The sequence below is a fragment of the Lycium barbarum genome, chromosome 1 (assembly GCF_019175385.1).
Source record: "Lycium barbarum isolate Lr01 chromosome 1, ASM1917538v2, whole genome shotgun sequence".
Classification (NCBI taxonomy): Eukaryota; Viridiplantae; Streptophyta; class Magnoliopsida; order Solanales; family Solanaceae; genus Lycium; species Lycium barbarum.
Window position 1 is genome coordinate 165,719,735 of NC_083337.1, and position 16,548 is coordinate 165,736,282.

A 16,548-nucleotide genomic window follows, 5' to 3' on the forward strand; every position below is an offset into this window, starting at 1 on the left:
TCCCTCTTGGTTTAAATAATAAAAAATCTAACTTATATTCATTTAAACAACAATGATATTTTCCACGATACGTGAAACAACTTGTTATTAAAACTTAGATTTTTTGATGATCAGATATCCGCACACTTGGATCTCTTAGTCTTTTTGTTTGATTCTTCCTTTTGCTCTGTAATTGAGTGTACAACAAAATTGAATGAAAATTACTGAGAGATGAGAAAGAGAAAGAAGAAGTGTCGAGAGAAGCACAAGTAATATTGATGAGAAAAGGACCAAAATCATCCATAATGTTTGAGTTTGGATCAAAATCATACATATTCTTTCACATGGTGCACTAATAGTACATTATGTTTGCATAAGTGGTGCACTTTTAGTCACAATCCCAAATAAATTTAACGGAAAAGAACAAAAATGCCCCTGAACTTTTAGAAAAGGTATAAAAATACCCTTTATTCATCTATTTTGCTAAAACTACCCCTCAATTCAACTTTTTGAGAATTTATTCCCCTTGACTAACGGACAACACTAATTTTTTTTAAAAAAAATAAAAATAAATTGCACATGACATTTTATTACTGAAAAATTGATTTATTCTTTTAAAAAGAAATCTGAAACCTTGGAATTTTTTTAAATTTGGAAAACCTTTTTTTAACGAGTAAAACCTTGACTAACGGACAACACTAATTTTTTTTCTTTTCAAAATGTGAAAAATTGGATTTTTATAAAAATCTGAAAAAATTAATTTTTTTATGGAAAAACTGTGTTTAAAAAAAAAAACAGAAAACTATCTTTTTTTAAATCTAGAAGAAAATTATGGAGTATTAGTTTTTCACATTTTACTTAAAAAAACAATCAGTTTTTCAGATTTAAAAATTGAATTTTCTAAAAAAAAAATGGGGTTTCCACCCTTAAATTTTTTTTTCCAAACTTAAAAAAATTCCACATGTTTTAATGAAAATCCAATTCTGTTTTATATATATATATATATATATATATATATATATATATATATATATATATAAAAGGCTTACTACACGTTTTTTTTAAAGAAATGGATGTTGAAAAATTATTTTTCCTTATTCTACAAATAACGATTTTTCAGATTTCTTTTTAAAAGAATAAATTAATTTTTCAGTAATAAAATGTCATGTGCAATTTAATTTATTTTTTTTAAAAAAAAAATTAGTGTTGTCCGTTAGTCAAGGGGAATAGAGAAAGCCTCAAAATTTTCTAAAAGTTGAATTGAGGGGTAGTTTTAGCAAAATAGATGAATAAAGGGTATTTTTATACCTTTTCTAAAAGTTCAGGGGCATTTTTGTTCTTTTCCGTTAAATTTATTTGGGATTGTGACTAAAAGTGCACCACTTATGCAAACATAATGTACTATTAGTGCACCATGTGAAAGAATATGTATGATTTTGATCCAAACCCAAACATTATGGATGATTTTGGTCCTTTTCTCTAATATTGATCCTAAAAATGTCAGAGTAGTTGGTGGTTTATCTAAGTATGGTTCCATAAAATAGGACACATTTGAATTAGCAGTTTTTTTTTTCTTCCGTTTTGTATTAGTTTAATTGCACTTTTTTTTTTTTTTTTTTGTACTTCTAAATTGGAGTTTTGTTGTATTTATAATTTGAATTTTTGCGGTGATTACACTTGGCAGCCTAACAGCCTTTTGTCTCTCCTATTGTATATATATAGACTAGTGAATTTGTCCGCGCTTCGCGCGGTCTTATGAAATACCATACAATTTATATATAATAATAATAAATAAATAAAAACTATTGAGATAGAAGAGATAATCTTTTTCATGTATATGCATGCAAAATATGATTCAATATATAGATTAAATCACAAAAAAATTATCAGAATTAGAGCTTAGAAATGTGAGTCTATTATCACAATGACAAAGAAATAATACCCTATAATATATATGTATACACATCACTCAAAAATTAAGTATCTTGATATCTTGGAATTGTTTTTAAGCAATATCTTTTAAAATAAACAAATTTTCAACTAAATATGTGTTCCCCTTGAATTACTGAGCAGTGTTCCATTAAACTTCTTCTCGAGGAAAAGATGATGTTGATGAGTATATATGCGTCAAACTTTTCTCTTACTTTTGTCATACCAGCTTCTCTCCATTTATGGTCCAAAAATCTATTGGTTTCACCAACATGAAATAAATCAATATTTGTTTAATTATAATTTCAAAAACTTAAATTATCATCGTAATAAAATTTTAAGAAAATAGACTCCAGAGAACAGAGAAGGAAAAGTGTCAACACCTTTATATACTTATCCTACATAAAAATTTATGTTGTTTAGTTTCAACAAATTATTAATTCCCTTATACTATATCTCAATGACAATTTTGCTTAAATTTATCCACATTATTTATATTACTCCACGCCTATCAACACCTGCAAATTAAAGAAAATAGAGAGATCAATGAGAGCAAATTATCATGAACAATGGTAGTTAATGAGTTCTAAAAATATTTTAGATGATTGATAAAAAAAAGGAAAAAGCTAAACGTTACATAACTATGTTGAGCATTTAACCAGGAGGAGTAATCTTAACGTGGAAGAGGTAAAGAATTTCCACCTTCCTTTTATTAACATGGAATATGTAACGGATGGAAAGAGAAAAGTATCAAGATAATAAATAGATATGTGACGTTTTAGAATAAAGTGAGTAAAAAAAAATACAAAAAGAAGTAAAAAAAAAAAAGTTAAATAAATTTCTTGGCTAAAAAAAGGCGCAGAGTAGCTTTAATTTTTTGTTATCACAATCCATACTTCACAAAAATACTAACAAAAGCTGAGAAACAAATTGATACTATTGGAATTTTGTGAGATAAACGAATGAATCTTGTTTTGAAATAAAAAGCACAAAAAGTACTAAACATTGTTACCTATCTCCTCTAGAAACTTCAATGACGTTGGCCCTCAACTTCTGCTTAAAATAAACGAAATATAGAGAAAGTTTACTAATTATCATAACAAGTCAACATTCAAAATCATAAAATGCCAATTAATAAAATAGACTTTAAAGAAGAGAAGGAAGAGATTCTTGTGGAAAAAAAATAAAGAAGATAAGGAACTAATTTGGCTTAATCTTAAAATCAAAATAAAAATAATTACCTACCATCTAATCTACAATTTTATTTTCTTTTTTCCCTGGCCAAGATGATTCAATGTACACAATAAGAAACCACATAACCAATCCAAACGACCGATTCATGTTGATCACCAAGATATTTTTTTTTTCCCCCGAAATCTCCAAGATATCATCTTTAACCAAAATCTGATTAGTAAGCATTTTAACTAATCAGAGAAAATTACAAGTAGCTTATTTATTATTATAGATTTAGGGAGCCACAGAAGATGCCTCAATAAATCTAAATAATTAGCACAATACTAAGTAATGTAATAGATCTAAGAATCAATTGATTTACAGTAAATTATTGACTGTCATATCTTTGAAAATTTCAAAACAATACCTGGAGTTTTTCCTGAAGCATTAACAGTTTGAAAATTTTACTTGGATGATAATATTTGCGGGATCCGTGCTGAACAATACGATGACTTTAATTCATACAAGAAAATTTATCAATAGAACTATCTAGTAAGGATATTTTAAAAGTACCTGATGGAATGTAACGTCATGAGGTTGTCACCAAGGTTAGTTGTGAAAGCTGTTGGCGCCTTTTTTTTTTTCTTCTTTTTTTCCTTTTGTTATTTCTGTATCACGACTAATGAAGATATCTCGAGTGCATAGTTGGAGAGAAGAAGAGGAAAAATTGGAAGAGATGAAATTACAATATAAAGGAAACTAAAAAAAAATAAAAGAATGCCACAAAACAATACGTGGTCAAAAATTAAGAAATATCAAGAAATGAAATCTACATTGTAAATATGGGAGGAAATAATTAAGGTTAAGTATGGTATTTTTGCAAAATTCATTTGCCAAATCTTGATGTGATTGTGATAGCTGCCCTCCCACCTTGTGCAAAGCTTTCTTCGATTGAATGATCCACCAATGTTCTTAAAGTAAGCTTCTCTTCTTGAAATACTGGAGTTGTGCTGCCATAGATTAGTTTGTGAACATTTGTTTGTGTCTTAGCTTGTAAGATTTTATTGAGTGCAAGAATTTCCAGTAGTGCAACATTAATACCTATTAATAACAATTAATTATAGGGAACGGAAAGAGATTTCACGTCATGCAGTTTTTGGCACAAGAAAATTAATTATATTAAGATGAATTTTCTGGCACAAGAATTTCACGTCATGCAACATCAACACATATTAATGAAGAGGACAACTATAGTAGGAGGTGAAAAGTTGATTAATTATATTGAATTTAAAGATTTTTTAGATTGTTAAAATAAAATATGAATAGATAAATGAAGGGAAAATGTCAAAAAAAAGAAGAAAAAAGATAAATGGATTTTTAGGTCATAGAGAGATGCAGCATCACATTGTCTATGCTTAACTTTATATTATATATTATATATAAATATAGATGTAGATTATTTTTTTTTCTTTCCCAGAACTAGTTTTTTCTTGTTCAAATTTACTCAGACCTGCAATAGACCATAGAAATCAGCGTTCATTTTCCTTCAAAAAAGTCAGCGTGTATTAGAATTTTATGCGAGTGCCTTTTATCTTTATCCCAATGAAAAGTAAGAGTAAAAAAAAGTGCGAAAAATGCTCGATGCCCACGGAATTCATTCCCCATGGCAGTTACCTTTGCCCACTCTTAACGAAATCACGCAAATTAAACTAAAGTCCCACTAATAGGCGCGGTAGAGAGAATCCCTTTTCTCAGAGAGCAGATCTAACAAATATAGATCTTCTCTCTGTCTCTTCTTAAAAATGGAGTACATAGATAATATGCCGTCCATGGATCTGATGCGCTCTGAGAAGATGACTTTCGTTCAACTTATTATTCCTGCTGAGTCTGCTCATCGCGCTGTTACTTATCTTGGCCAACTCGGACTTCTTCAATTCCGTGATGTACTCATTTCTCTCTATCTGAATTTCATTTTTTTTTTGATATTCGTGATTGTGTGATTTTTGAGATGTCAATATATGTACGTGATTAATTCGTCTGATTTTGACTCGAATAGATTATTAGGCTTCGAGAGTGATTTCGGTTATGGTAGATGCAATGTAACAGGAGAGTGTTGTTTTTCTACTAAGTAACATTAATTCACGACTGATATTGTGGCTGTATGAATTTGAGATGTCACTATTTTGTTACCTGATTAATTGGCTTCGTTTTGACTTGAATACTTAAAGGCGCCTAGATTAGAAGGAAAGTCCCACATCGACAAAATACAAGAGAGAGATGCTGGGTATATAAGTAAGCATGGCTTACTTCCTAGTGACGCGTTTTAATGCCGCATGGGTGTAGGCCCAAAGCGAACAATATCACTAGTCGGCTGGGCTGTTACGGGCTTCGAGAGTGATTTCGGTTATGGTAGATGCTTGTAACTGGAAATTGTTGTCTTTAACTAAGTAACGATTCTCTAGTTTTATTTTCGAAGTTTGATTGTTGATTCGTGATTGTATATTGTGGTTGAATGATTTTGAGATGTCACGGTAGTTACGTGATCAATTGGCGTGATTTTGACTCGAAAACTTAGGCTTCCAGAGTGATTTCAGTTATGGTAGATGGCAATGTAACAGGAAAGTGTTGCTTTTTAACTAAGTAACGATTCTCTAGTTTTATTAGTCTATCTTGTGAAGGATTTCGAAGTTTGATTGTTGATTGACGATTGATGTTGTGGATGTATGAATTTGAGATGCCACTATATGTACGTGATTTTGACTCGAAAACTTAGGGTTCGAGAGTGATTTCGGTTATGTAGAATGCAATGTAACAGGAAGTGTTTTTTTTTGACTAAGAAATGGTTCTCTAGTTAATTAGTCTATGTGGTGAAGGACATAGTAAGTGCTTGTTCTTCAAGTGCCAAAGAGTACCTATTTGAGGGGACCTTAATTTCATTCTCTTAATATTGTTGTTCTAATAATCCAATGTACTATTTGTGCAAATTGAGGTGAGGTTTCAAAGGCATCAATTTACCGCGCTGATTCTTTCTTTTGGGTTGGGGTAAGGCCGGAATTAACTAGCATGTTGCAGTCAATTTTTTCATGATTATAAATTGTTGTCACTTTCAATAATTTGAATGTTACTGATAACTAGTTTTCTTTCCATCAAGGGGTGTGGAAAACTTTTAAGTGTTATTATCTTTTTTTTGTTACCATCTCAAAAACAAGTTGTTTTTATCTTTTTATGATCATGCCATCCTGACTTTTATCTCCATTTAACCTGCTTTATTTTCATTATTCAGCAAATATACTGACTACCTAGCTTCTTTTGCGCAGCTAAATGCCGAAAAGAGTCCTTTTCAGAGAACATTTGTAAACCAGGTACTTAGAATTTCTGTGAATACAGCACATTCATCTTCAAAATTCTACATGTTTGTTACTGAAGTGGAACTTTCACTGTAATTAGCTTAGACTTTTGACAAATTTTAATGTGCTTGTATTGTTGACAAACCATTATCGTTGCTAACTTTTGCTGGAAATGTGCTCTCTGATAGCAAATGAAAGCTAGTTGCTCTAGAAATTAGGTTGCTCTGGTGCAAGAGCATTTTACTTCCAAGTTCCAACCAAGAGGTTGGAATCTAATTTTCACCAAGGGCGTCAATTGGGAAAATGACCACTGCTGACTCCTAAGTTTTGGGTGGGTTACCATATCAAGAAGAAAGAGAAAACGAAAGGCCGAAAGCTAGTTGCCGTAGTCAAGATAAGATTATGTATAGGATTGTTATTGGAACTCTTAGGACTAAATAGTTACTAACAAGCTCCTGCTGTGTTTTCACCATCAGATTGGTCTTGATTTTTTAATAAATGGCCCGCCATTCTTTGTAAATAAGATAGATGTGCACATTTGGTGATATCTTCAATCATACCTTAAAGTAAATGCCAAATGTGTGAAACTTCTGATCTGCTGAAACTTCTTTGAAATGGAGTAGAGAGCAGGACTTTCTATGTGTTCTCATCTTTTAAGTTGGACTAATATCTGTACTTAAATATAAAGTTTCAACACACTAAGTGGTCCTTAAGGTCTTAAAACATATTTTCGTGCATGTTCCTGCTGCTTATTTCAATACCCGATGGCTAAATATGAAGCTTACAACATAAGATGATTTCGGTTATTGTCTTGACCTCTTTGATATAATCCAATTCACTCTTCTATTTTAAGCCTATTATTATATTATTGTTGATAATTTAAAGTAAATTTCATTAAAAGAGTAGCAAGAAGGTACTGCAAAATACAATCACAAAAGCAACAGTTCAAAGAATTGCGACATGTTTTCAATCATGCTGTTCCTACACCAAATATACCAATTTTGCAGACATCTATTTTTAATAACAGAAATATGGCTCCTGTGGCCTTCAAAGCATCGCTTATTCCTCCCTAACCAGATCGTCCATATGATGTAATATAGGGATGGTATTTCAGATATTTGTTTCAGTCTTCTTCTTACTCTCTGACTTGCCACCACCCCAACAGACTTCTAATACTCTGGGTATCACCCATAGCACACCACAGATATACAGAAAGGGATCTTAAACCTGTCTTGTTTGCCTGTAATGTGAAAAAGATGACTGGAAGAGTCTTGAGCTTCTTCACAAAAAATGCATCTGCTACATAGAGCTATTCCTCCTCTAGACGGAATCCTGGGTTAAGCAAGCATCCAAAGCAGAAACCTATCCAAAGCAAGCAACTAATGATGGTGCTTAAAACCATGAATTCCCTATGACCTGCTTGTTTCTGCAGAAGGCTATAGCAGCTTTTAATGGAAAATTTCTTATCTTTACCGGCAGTCCATGTCTGAGAATTTTCTGTTCATGTCTAGTGTTACAGGTTCCAACTAATACAGCAGTTGACTAATATCTTCTATTTTTATCGCGTTTTTCCTATAAAATATCTTCTATTGTTATCTCATTTTTATTTTTGCTAGAAATTATAGTTAAATTTTAGAAGTACTTATACACCTTTGAATTACTATATTTATTCAACAAATTTAAACAATAAATGAATTTATTAGTGAAACAATTATGGCATGTCAAGGATATCTAGTGTGAAGATACTAGTCAGTAATGAAAAAGTCCTATTGATGATGAAGTTCTATCCCAAAATTCAGAATTGTACTGATAGACTTTCCTATTATATGTCCTCTTTGTTGAAGACTGATAGTTTCCAGAGCACTGTTATACTTTTGAAGAGAGAATATTGCTACGTTGTACTCAAATTTCAGTTCATAATTTTGTGAAATTAAGTCAAACTGCTTAGAAACAGGTCTTTCCAGCCTTTATTGGACCTAGAGATGAGTACATATTGATTTGTCTTTTATGTTAATAATTACTATTTTGTTGATCGGTTTGTAGGTAAAAAGATGCGTGGAGATGTCAAGAAAACTGCGATATTTCAAAGATCAGATGCACAAAGCCGGTCTATTGCTGCCTCCTCTTCCTGCTTCCCAACCTGATATCGAATTAGAAGAAATAGAGGTCTCTTTCTCTAGCTGTTTTGATTTATTTGCTGATAAATGAACTCTCCTCTGTTTTCTTCTTCAATTATGCATTTATTCAAAAGCTTTTCCAATTCAACAAAAGCTCATATGGACAATGTGGGTCTTCTGAATTTCAGATACAACTTGCAGAGCATGAACATGAGTTGATTGAAATGAATGCCAATAGTGAGAAATTGCGGCAGTCATATAATGAGCTGCTAGAGTTTAAGATGGTATTGCAGAAGGTACATTTCTACCTTGATTTCTGGCAATATTATTAATGTGCAAGTGTTCCAGGTAAAAAATGGATTTTCTGAGTACTTGCTTTGGTGTTATTATCACTGAACATGCTTACCTGGGTGCTTACCTATCATATTCTCTTCCAAGTTTGAACTTGTGAACTGAAATTCGAAGCTTCTTAGATCACTTTTTTAGCAGAATTACCTGAAGGACCAAAGTTATGTTTTTCTTGGGTTTAAAATGAATCTGTTCCATTCAGGAATACTTATTTTTTTGGTCATTATCACTGTACAATTCCAGGCTAGTGGCTTCCTTGTTTCAAGCAGTAGTCACACAACTGATCGGGAAGTAGAATTGGATGAAAATGTATACTCGAATGATAACCATGCAGATACAGCATCATTACTTGAGCAGGTAACTGGCAAATAAAAGCTATTTCTTGTAGAGTAGCTACATTCATTAATTAGATGATTAAGTTTCTTAAAAAAAGTTCAGCAAAGTTATTTTCAATCTTCAGGAGATGCGTTCAGAACTTTCAAATCAGTCTGGAGTGAGATTTATTAGTGGCATTATCTGCACGTCCAAGGTTCTTCAATTTGAAAGAATACTATTTCGTGCTACAAGGGGTAATATGCTTTTCAATCAGGCAGTTGCTGATGAAGAAATACTGGATCCTTCGTCAAACGAAATGGTAATCCTCTTTCTTTAAAAATTCTCATAAAATTGAACCCACACGTGATGTTCTGATTGGGGGACATTTTCACTGCCATCTTTCTAAACCTGGATCAGCACAAAAGGAACTAGTTCATTGAGAAAACTTCCAAATAAAGGAAAATGCTAAATGCGTAAGATTTACTCACAGGTCATGAATAAATAAGGAAAGAGTAGAAGCATTTCTCCCCATTTGGAATGACCAAGCTCTAACTTCCTCCCAGTATGCAATGTGATTTCTTCAATGATTTTTATGTTTTTTTTTTATTGTTATTATTACTATTATTATTATTATTATTTTTAATTTGTTGGCTCCTTGCTGAAAGGAACGTCTGATTATAAAGTTCATCTTTGCTTCTGCAGGTTGAGAAGATAGTCTTTGTAGTATTCTTTTCAGGTGAGCAGGCGAGAACAAAAATACTGAAAATTTGTGAGGCATTTGGAGCAAATTGCTATCCTGTTCCTGAAGACACAACAAAGAGGAGGCAGATTACTCAAGAAGTATGTCTCTAATGGAAAGGAGTTTCATCGGCATTACAATTTAACTTTTTTGTCTACTAATTATCACTGCATAATTTGTTGAAATATTGCTAGCAGGAAATCAATAACTTTATGGTATTTCTGCCTAGTAAGCAAGCTAAGTTTTAGGTGCCTTCATTTTTATGCGTCGATTGACATTCAACATCATAATATATACATAGAAAAAGGGCCAATTTTCTGTTTTCCCCTTATTAACTCTCGTAGCGTCTGATTGCCTTCACATTTATTCCACAATCACCTTAGCCTGCTGTGCCACATTTGCCACTTCAATGAGTCTTAACCCTAAATCTGCTCAGACATACTGTCATATAGTATTTTGTTTGTGATCATTCATTCTCGAGTGCTCTAAAGTAAGATATGTGGATGAGATAAACTTCTTGATTGTAGGTTTTGTCTCGGCTATCTGAATTAGAGACCACTCTGGATGCTGGACTGCTCCATAGAGATAAGGCTTTGACCTCCATCGGATATCACCTTACAAAATGGATAAACATGGTAAGAGATTAAGAGTGAACATAATAGTTGGAGTTATTGCTTTATACTACAGTTTATTATTATCTGGTGGGAGCAAGTGTCTTGTGGTCTTGACAAATGAGTTAATGCTCCAATTCCATTTTCTAGGTTAAAACACAAAAGGCTGTGTATGACACATTAAATATGCTGAATTTCGATGTTACAAAGAAGTGTCTAGTGGGTGAGGGCTGGTGTCCAATATTTGCGAAGACCAAGGTAAATTTCTCTTTTACTTCTTTACTTCTTTTTGTAGCAGTTAAATATACCAAGTAATGACTCATGAAAATTTTAGATACAAGAGGCTTTGCAACGTGCAACATTTGATAGCAGTTCACAAGTGGGCATTATATTTCATGTGATGGATGCCGTGGAGTCACCTCCAACATACTTTAGGACAAACGGTTTCACAAATGCATTTCAAGAAATTGTTGATGCGTATGGGTAAGTTAAACATGCAGTAGCATTTCGTTATGCGAAGAAAATGATGTAAGCATAATTTAGTCTTGTCTTGATTTAGTTGATGCAGTAGGTCATGGGGATAAAATGTTTTTTGACAGCCTTAGTTCTTTTCCATCATTTTCGCTGATTCTACTGATACGAGCATGTCCATTTGAAATTGCTTCAACACAATCCAAGAGATGTGAAGGGGTGATGCTGTTAATGTCATGATACGAAATAGGCATGTTTGTTGAAGTTTCTTTTAGATGGTACAGTAACATTATTTTGAATTTCCTGTTTCATTGTACGCGTTCACCCATTTTCGCAGTAAGACCTTTACTTATTACGAAAATGTTCTTCATATGCCTGAAGAGGCAAAATAAAACCTAATCAAAAGAGAGTCTACTTTTCAACATAAGGCATGCCGTGGTTTTGGTCTTTCTTTAACAATGCTTTAGCTCTTCAGATAAATTTCAATTTCATTTGTTTCTCAAAAGAATATCTGAATATGAATATCCATGTGTTGTGCACTTATGCTGGTCCAAACAGAAGGCACTTATAGTGTTGTTTTTCTTGGCAGTGTTGCCAAATACCAGGAGGCAAATCCGGCTGTTTATACCATTGTCACATTTCCTTTCCTTTTTGCTGTGATGTTTGGGGACTGGGGTCATGGGATCTGCTTGCTCTTGGGAGCATTGGTTCTTATCGCAAGGGAAAGCAAACTTAGCTCTCAGGTTAGTACTCCTATTGATTTAAGCTTCTTGTTTGGAGGGTTGAATAAAAGCAATCATATAATTATATATTTCTTTCGTGAATCAACTTTGTCCTGACAGAAACTAGGCAGCTTCATGGAGATGCTCTTTGGTGGTCGCTATGTACTCCTGTTGATGTCAATATTTTCAATTTACTGTGGCTTGATATATAATGAATTCTTCTCAGTTCCCTTTCACATATTTGGTGACTCAGCGTACAAATGCCAAGATGCTACATGCAGGTATTGAATAATGACCATGCTACAATTTCTAGATAGAAACAGACTACAATTTCTGATTACGAGGAAAAATGTCCTTCTATTATTTTTCAGTTTTGGAATAGAACTAAATGCTGATTGTAAGAGTGAAACTATGGCTGCTTTGTTGCATTTTGAATCATGTTATCCTTCATGAATGAGAAATTGCATTTGCTGTTTCTCTTTTAGTAAACTTTAGGATTGGATGGTGTTTGTTTTCCTTTTCCGCACAGGCTTTTATCTGTGTGTTGGTTGTTATGGTTGCAGTATCATACCACTTTACAGGTTATCTTAAAACCCTCGACAACTTCTGGTTATTTTACAATCATTGTTTATCAGGTATTGGTGCTGCAATTGTTGGCAATGTGGTATTTTCTTTGTCTGGTTGCTTTTATAATTATGTACAACTTCTGGTGAAGTTGGCTAATTTCTTTTACATTTTGTATATTTACTTAAGTAGCAACGTTCCTATGCTCTCAAACACTAGATAGTGTAGCTATGCTAATTAATAGTTAATAATTATCTTCTCTCTATTTCATGAACAATGTAAGAGACTCTTGGAATAATGTTTATGACGGTCTGGGTTTCTCTTAATTATTTTTGCATTTGCGGTTTTACTCTTGCCTCCCTATCTCTGAGTGCATGTTGATCATGAATGAGCATCTATAGCACACTTTCTAGGTACCTATTTTATTCTCTTGTATTTTCTTACAACTATCTTGACATTACTGTGTGTACATTACAGTAATGCACAAACAGTAGGTTTAATAAAATACAAGGATCCATATCCATTTGGCGTGGACCCAAGCTGGAGAGGCAGCCGCTCAGAGCTTCCTTTCTTGAATTCTCTGAAGATGAAGATGTCTATTTTGCTGGGTGTGGCCCAGATGAATCTCGGAATTATTATAAGTTATTTCAATGCACATTTCTTCAGCAGCTCACTTGATATTAAGTGTGTAATCATTTCTCCTCTCTTTTTTCATGGTTTGCCTGTATGTAGTTATTTATTCTTGTGATTGATTGTTGTCAGGTATCAGTTCGTTCCACAAGTTATCTTTCTCAACAGCCTCTTTGGATACCTTTCTATTCTCATTGTTGTCAAATGGTGCACTGGTTCTCAAGCAGATCTATATCATGTTATGATTTATATGTTCTTAAGTCCTTTTGAAGCTCTTGGTGAGAATAGGTTGTTCTGGGGCCAGAGTGTGCTTCAGGTATGAGGTACCCTTCTATTTCTGGAACATGTGCTCTTAGAGGTTGTTTGGTTCTTAAATCATTTAATGGGTTATGGTAGAATTGTACTACCACTAACTTATAGTGAGAATATTGTCAATTCATGGATTATAAATGGGGTTTTAATACTTGCATCCCACGTTTGGGATTTTTTGAGGGAGTAGGGGTCTAAATTCTCTTAATAAAAATACCGTTGCATAATTTTGATAAATAACTTGTAATGATTAGTTCAATGTATATGTATGTATGTGTTGTGTATGCATTAAAGATATGTATGTATGTATATGTTGTGTATGCATTAAAGGCGCGATATGCAACTAATAGAAAGAACAAGTTACAAATAAAGAAATATGGATGACAAAAGCATTAATGAAGTTTTGTTTCTCCTTTTTCCGACATACAATTTGGTACCAAACAACCCCTAAGAAATATATCTACTTTCTTTTACCTCTGTTAACAATTACCGTTGCAGGTAGTATTGCTGCTTTTGGCACTCATTGCTGTTCCATGGATGCTCTTCCCAAAACCCTTTATTTTGAAGAGACTTCACATGGAGGTATTATGTCTGTTTCCTTTTGCTTTCTCATCTGTCTTAATGATGATTAATATTGTGTTGACTTTTCTGATTCAGAGAAAGGATGAAAGTAGTGGAACCCCTGAACTCTTTCTGAAAATAACTTTTGTTTTCTCTTAAGAGACATTTTAGTGGCATAGAATGGAGAAACCTTTTAAAAAAAACTTCTAATTTCTTTCTTCTTCTTCTTCTTCTTCTTTTTTTTTTTTTTTTTTTTTTTTTTTTTTTTTTTGGAGAGGGAGGGGTCCTGTTGGGATGCCATAAAATCTAGTAATAGTCAAGGAGGCCCTTATTGAATATCTTACTTTATTGAAGATATACTTCTCCTTTTTAAGTATGACTTCATTCTCGATTGTTGGTATAATGAACTTCTAAATCTATCTTTCCATGATTGTCGGGTTAAATTATTTAGCGTTCAAATTTGGAGAGTATAGTTTTCATCTAAAAATGGTGGTAAAAAAGGAATGACCAAAAATGTAAGTTTGATGTACTTGTGGAGGTACTAATGCTTTCAGTTGTTAAGTAATAGCTGTGAAGAGATATTAGGCTTCTAAAATGGAGGTTTGTGTCTTTGAGGTTCTTATGTCCTAAGATGAAGTTACTTAATGGGAAATTTGAGCATGGAATATGTGCTGTAGGTAGGGTGATTACGTTACTAGAGCTACTTGTGCCTTTAGGTGACTGCCTGAGATTGCAATCCCTGTTCCAAATGTTTTTTTTTCTCTTCCTTTGTTCGGAATTGTGAGAAAAGGTGCGATACCTAATTCCTTGTTATCAGAAAATCCTTTTCTAGTATACCTTTTAGGATCCTCCTTCCCTGTTTTCACTCTGGCAATTCCGTTCCAGTCAGACTTTAATTTTTTTTTGATGAAGTGTCAAAAAAAATTAAAAGGAAAAATGCAAAGTCTGACCGGAATGTCTTAACTTTTGATGCATTTTTTCTTTAAATTTTTACTATGTTTTAACCAAATATGAGAATACAACGAAGTTTTTATTCAGCCGACATCCCACCAAAAATGAACAGAGAAGGAATTTCATTCTGTACACCAAACAGTTGTCATTGGTTCCCGTATAGAAGTTGTTTAGGTGTCTACTGATGTTACTTGAATTAGCATTATGGTTTTATATTTTGACAGGATCTGAGGGTAGTCTTTTGGGGAGAGGAGAGAGCCTTATAGACAAAATCGTTTTTTTTTTTTTTTTTTTACTTTTGTATTTAATTTCTCAAAATTTCATGTACTCCTTATCAATAGATAGACTTAGTAGCTTAAAGGCTTGATTTCTCTTGCACCTTTTGATGATTCTCAGAGATTTCAAGGTCGGACATATGGAATACTTGGAACCTCTGAGATGATGAGTATTGATGATGAACCAGACTCTGCCAGGGAGCGCGCTGAAGAGTTTAACTTTAGTGAGGTTTTTGTGCACCAAATGATACACTCTATTGAATTTGTCCTTGGTGCTGTTTCTAACACTGCATCATACCTTCGGCTTTGGGCTTTGAGGTAAATCCATCAATTACTTATTTTTGTTATTAACTTGGTTCATGTATTTCTTTAAAATTTGCTGTACACACATTGTTTATTTGGTGCAGTTTGGCTCACTCTGAATTATCTACTGTGTTCTATGAGAAGGTTCTCCTCCTTGCTTGGGGGTAAGTTTTCATTTGACGTTTAGCTATGTTTTCATTTTCTTTTGACTGGCTGTTCAAGTTTCTCCAGTTTATAGTTATGGTTTTTCTTTCACGAAAAAAGAAGCTAAATATAGCTATGATTTGCTGTAGAAGTTGATTTTGTTCATAATTTACTCTTGGTTTCTCGAAGTTGAATTTATCTAATTATTATCATTCTAAGTTCAGGTATGATAACATCATCATACGACTAGTGGGGCTGGCAGTGTTTGCCTTTGCGACAGCTTTTATACTACTCATGATGGAGACTCTTAGTGCATTCCTTCATGCATTGCGTCTTCATTGGGTGGAATTCCAAAACAAGTTTTATCATGGAGATGGTTATAAGTTCAACCCATTCTCCTTTGCCTTATTAGCAGATGATGACGATTAGTACATAGCCTTTCTTTCTCACTTTTTACTTTTGGGGAATTCTGTGGAGAAGAAGAGTTTTTTTTTTATCTAGAGAAGAAGCCTGACAAGAATTTCGGAAGGACCCAATTTTGACTGACTGGTACATTGTACACTCTTTATTTGGATGAAGCAGCTGGATTATGTAGGATAGAATTGTAAAGTTGCAGCACGTAATCTTTTGGTATAGCAGTACGAAAAGGGTTCTGAGGTCGTAGTTAGCTGTTGAGGAAAAGATCTGTAAAGTTTTTCTGATTCATATAATCTTATCTTGTTGTCCCAAACAGGGATTCAGTCATAGTAATTTGTGAAGAGGGAATGTTTTATACCACGACATCTTCTGAGTTTCACATCTTTTTGTGGAGGAAACTTGCTGATTCTGAAACTATACGTGTACATCTCGCATTCATATCTGAAAGGGGGAGTTCTCCTTCCAGTTTTGTAATAATAAAGCCTTTCTTATCTGAAAACTATACTGTGTCATGCTCCTGACTTGACTCCTGAAATTTCCTCATTGAGATCATCAAAAAGTACTTATCTGAAAACGAAAAAGATCAAGAGTTTTACCGTTATAAGTTGGAGCTTAGTAGAGGTTGGTTCTCCTATCTTGATTG

General features: G+C 33.2%; 1 protein-coding gene across 2 annotated transcripts; it reads left to right on the plus strand.

Moving 5' to 3' along the window:
• The first annotated feature begins 4,570 nt into the window (after positions 1 to 4,570).
• Positions 4,571 to 16,404, plus strand: LOC132605215 (V-type proton ATPase subunit a1-like). Of its 2 annotated transcripts, XM_060318432.1 has the most exons (18): positions 4,573 to 5,024; positions 6,399 to 6,443; positions 8,472 to 8,594; positions 8,734 to 8,841; positions 9,137 to 9,250; positions 9,354 to 9,527; positions 9,911 to 10,048; positions 10,475 to 10,582; positions 10,709 to 10,816; positions 10,893 to 11,041; positions 11,619 to 11,772; positions 11,872 to 12,032; positions 12,793 to 12,999; positions 13,078 to 13,261; positions 13,753 to 13,836; positions 15,163 to 15,359; positions 15,449 to 15,508; positions 15,713 to 16,404. In XM_060318432.1, exons 1-18 carry the CDS (start codon positions 4,884 to 4,886, stop codon positions 15,915 to 15,917), a joined length of 2,460 nt encoding a protein of 819 aa, XP_060174415.1. In that variant the 5' UTR covers positions 4,573 to 4,883; the 3' UTR covers positions 15,918 to 16,404. The 2 variants fall into 2 exon arrangements, with proteins under 2 accessions (XP_060174424.1, XP_060174415.1); XM_060318441.1 differs by lacking the exon at positions 12,793 to 12,999 and having other exon boundaries at positions 4,571 to 5,024.
• The last annotated feature ends 144 nt before the right edge of the window (positions 16,405 to 16,548 follow it).

Excerpts from the sequence above, each read along its gene's own strand:
- LOC132605215 (XM_060318432.1), top strand. The coding sequence starts at position 4,884 with ATGGAGTACATAGATAATATGCCGTCCATGGATCTGATGCGCTCTGAG. Across the intron at positions 15,360-15,448 it reads CTTCGGCTTTGGGCTTTGAG|TTTGGCTCACTCTGAATTAT; the intron begins GTAAATCCATCA and ends TATTTGGTGCAG. Across the intron at positions 15,509-15,712 it reads GTTCTCCTCCTTGCTTGGGG|GTATGATAACATCATCATAC; the intron begins GTAAGTTTTCAT and ends TTCTAAGTTCAG.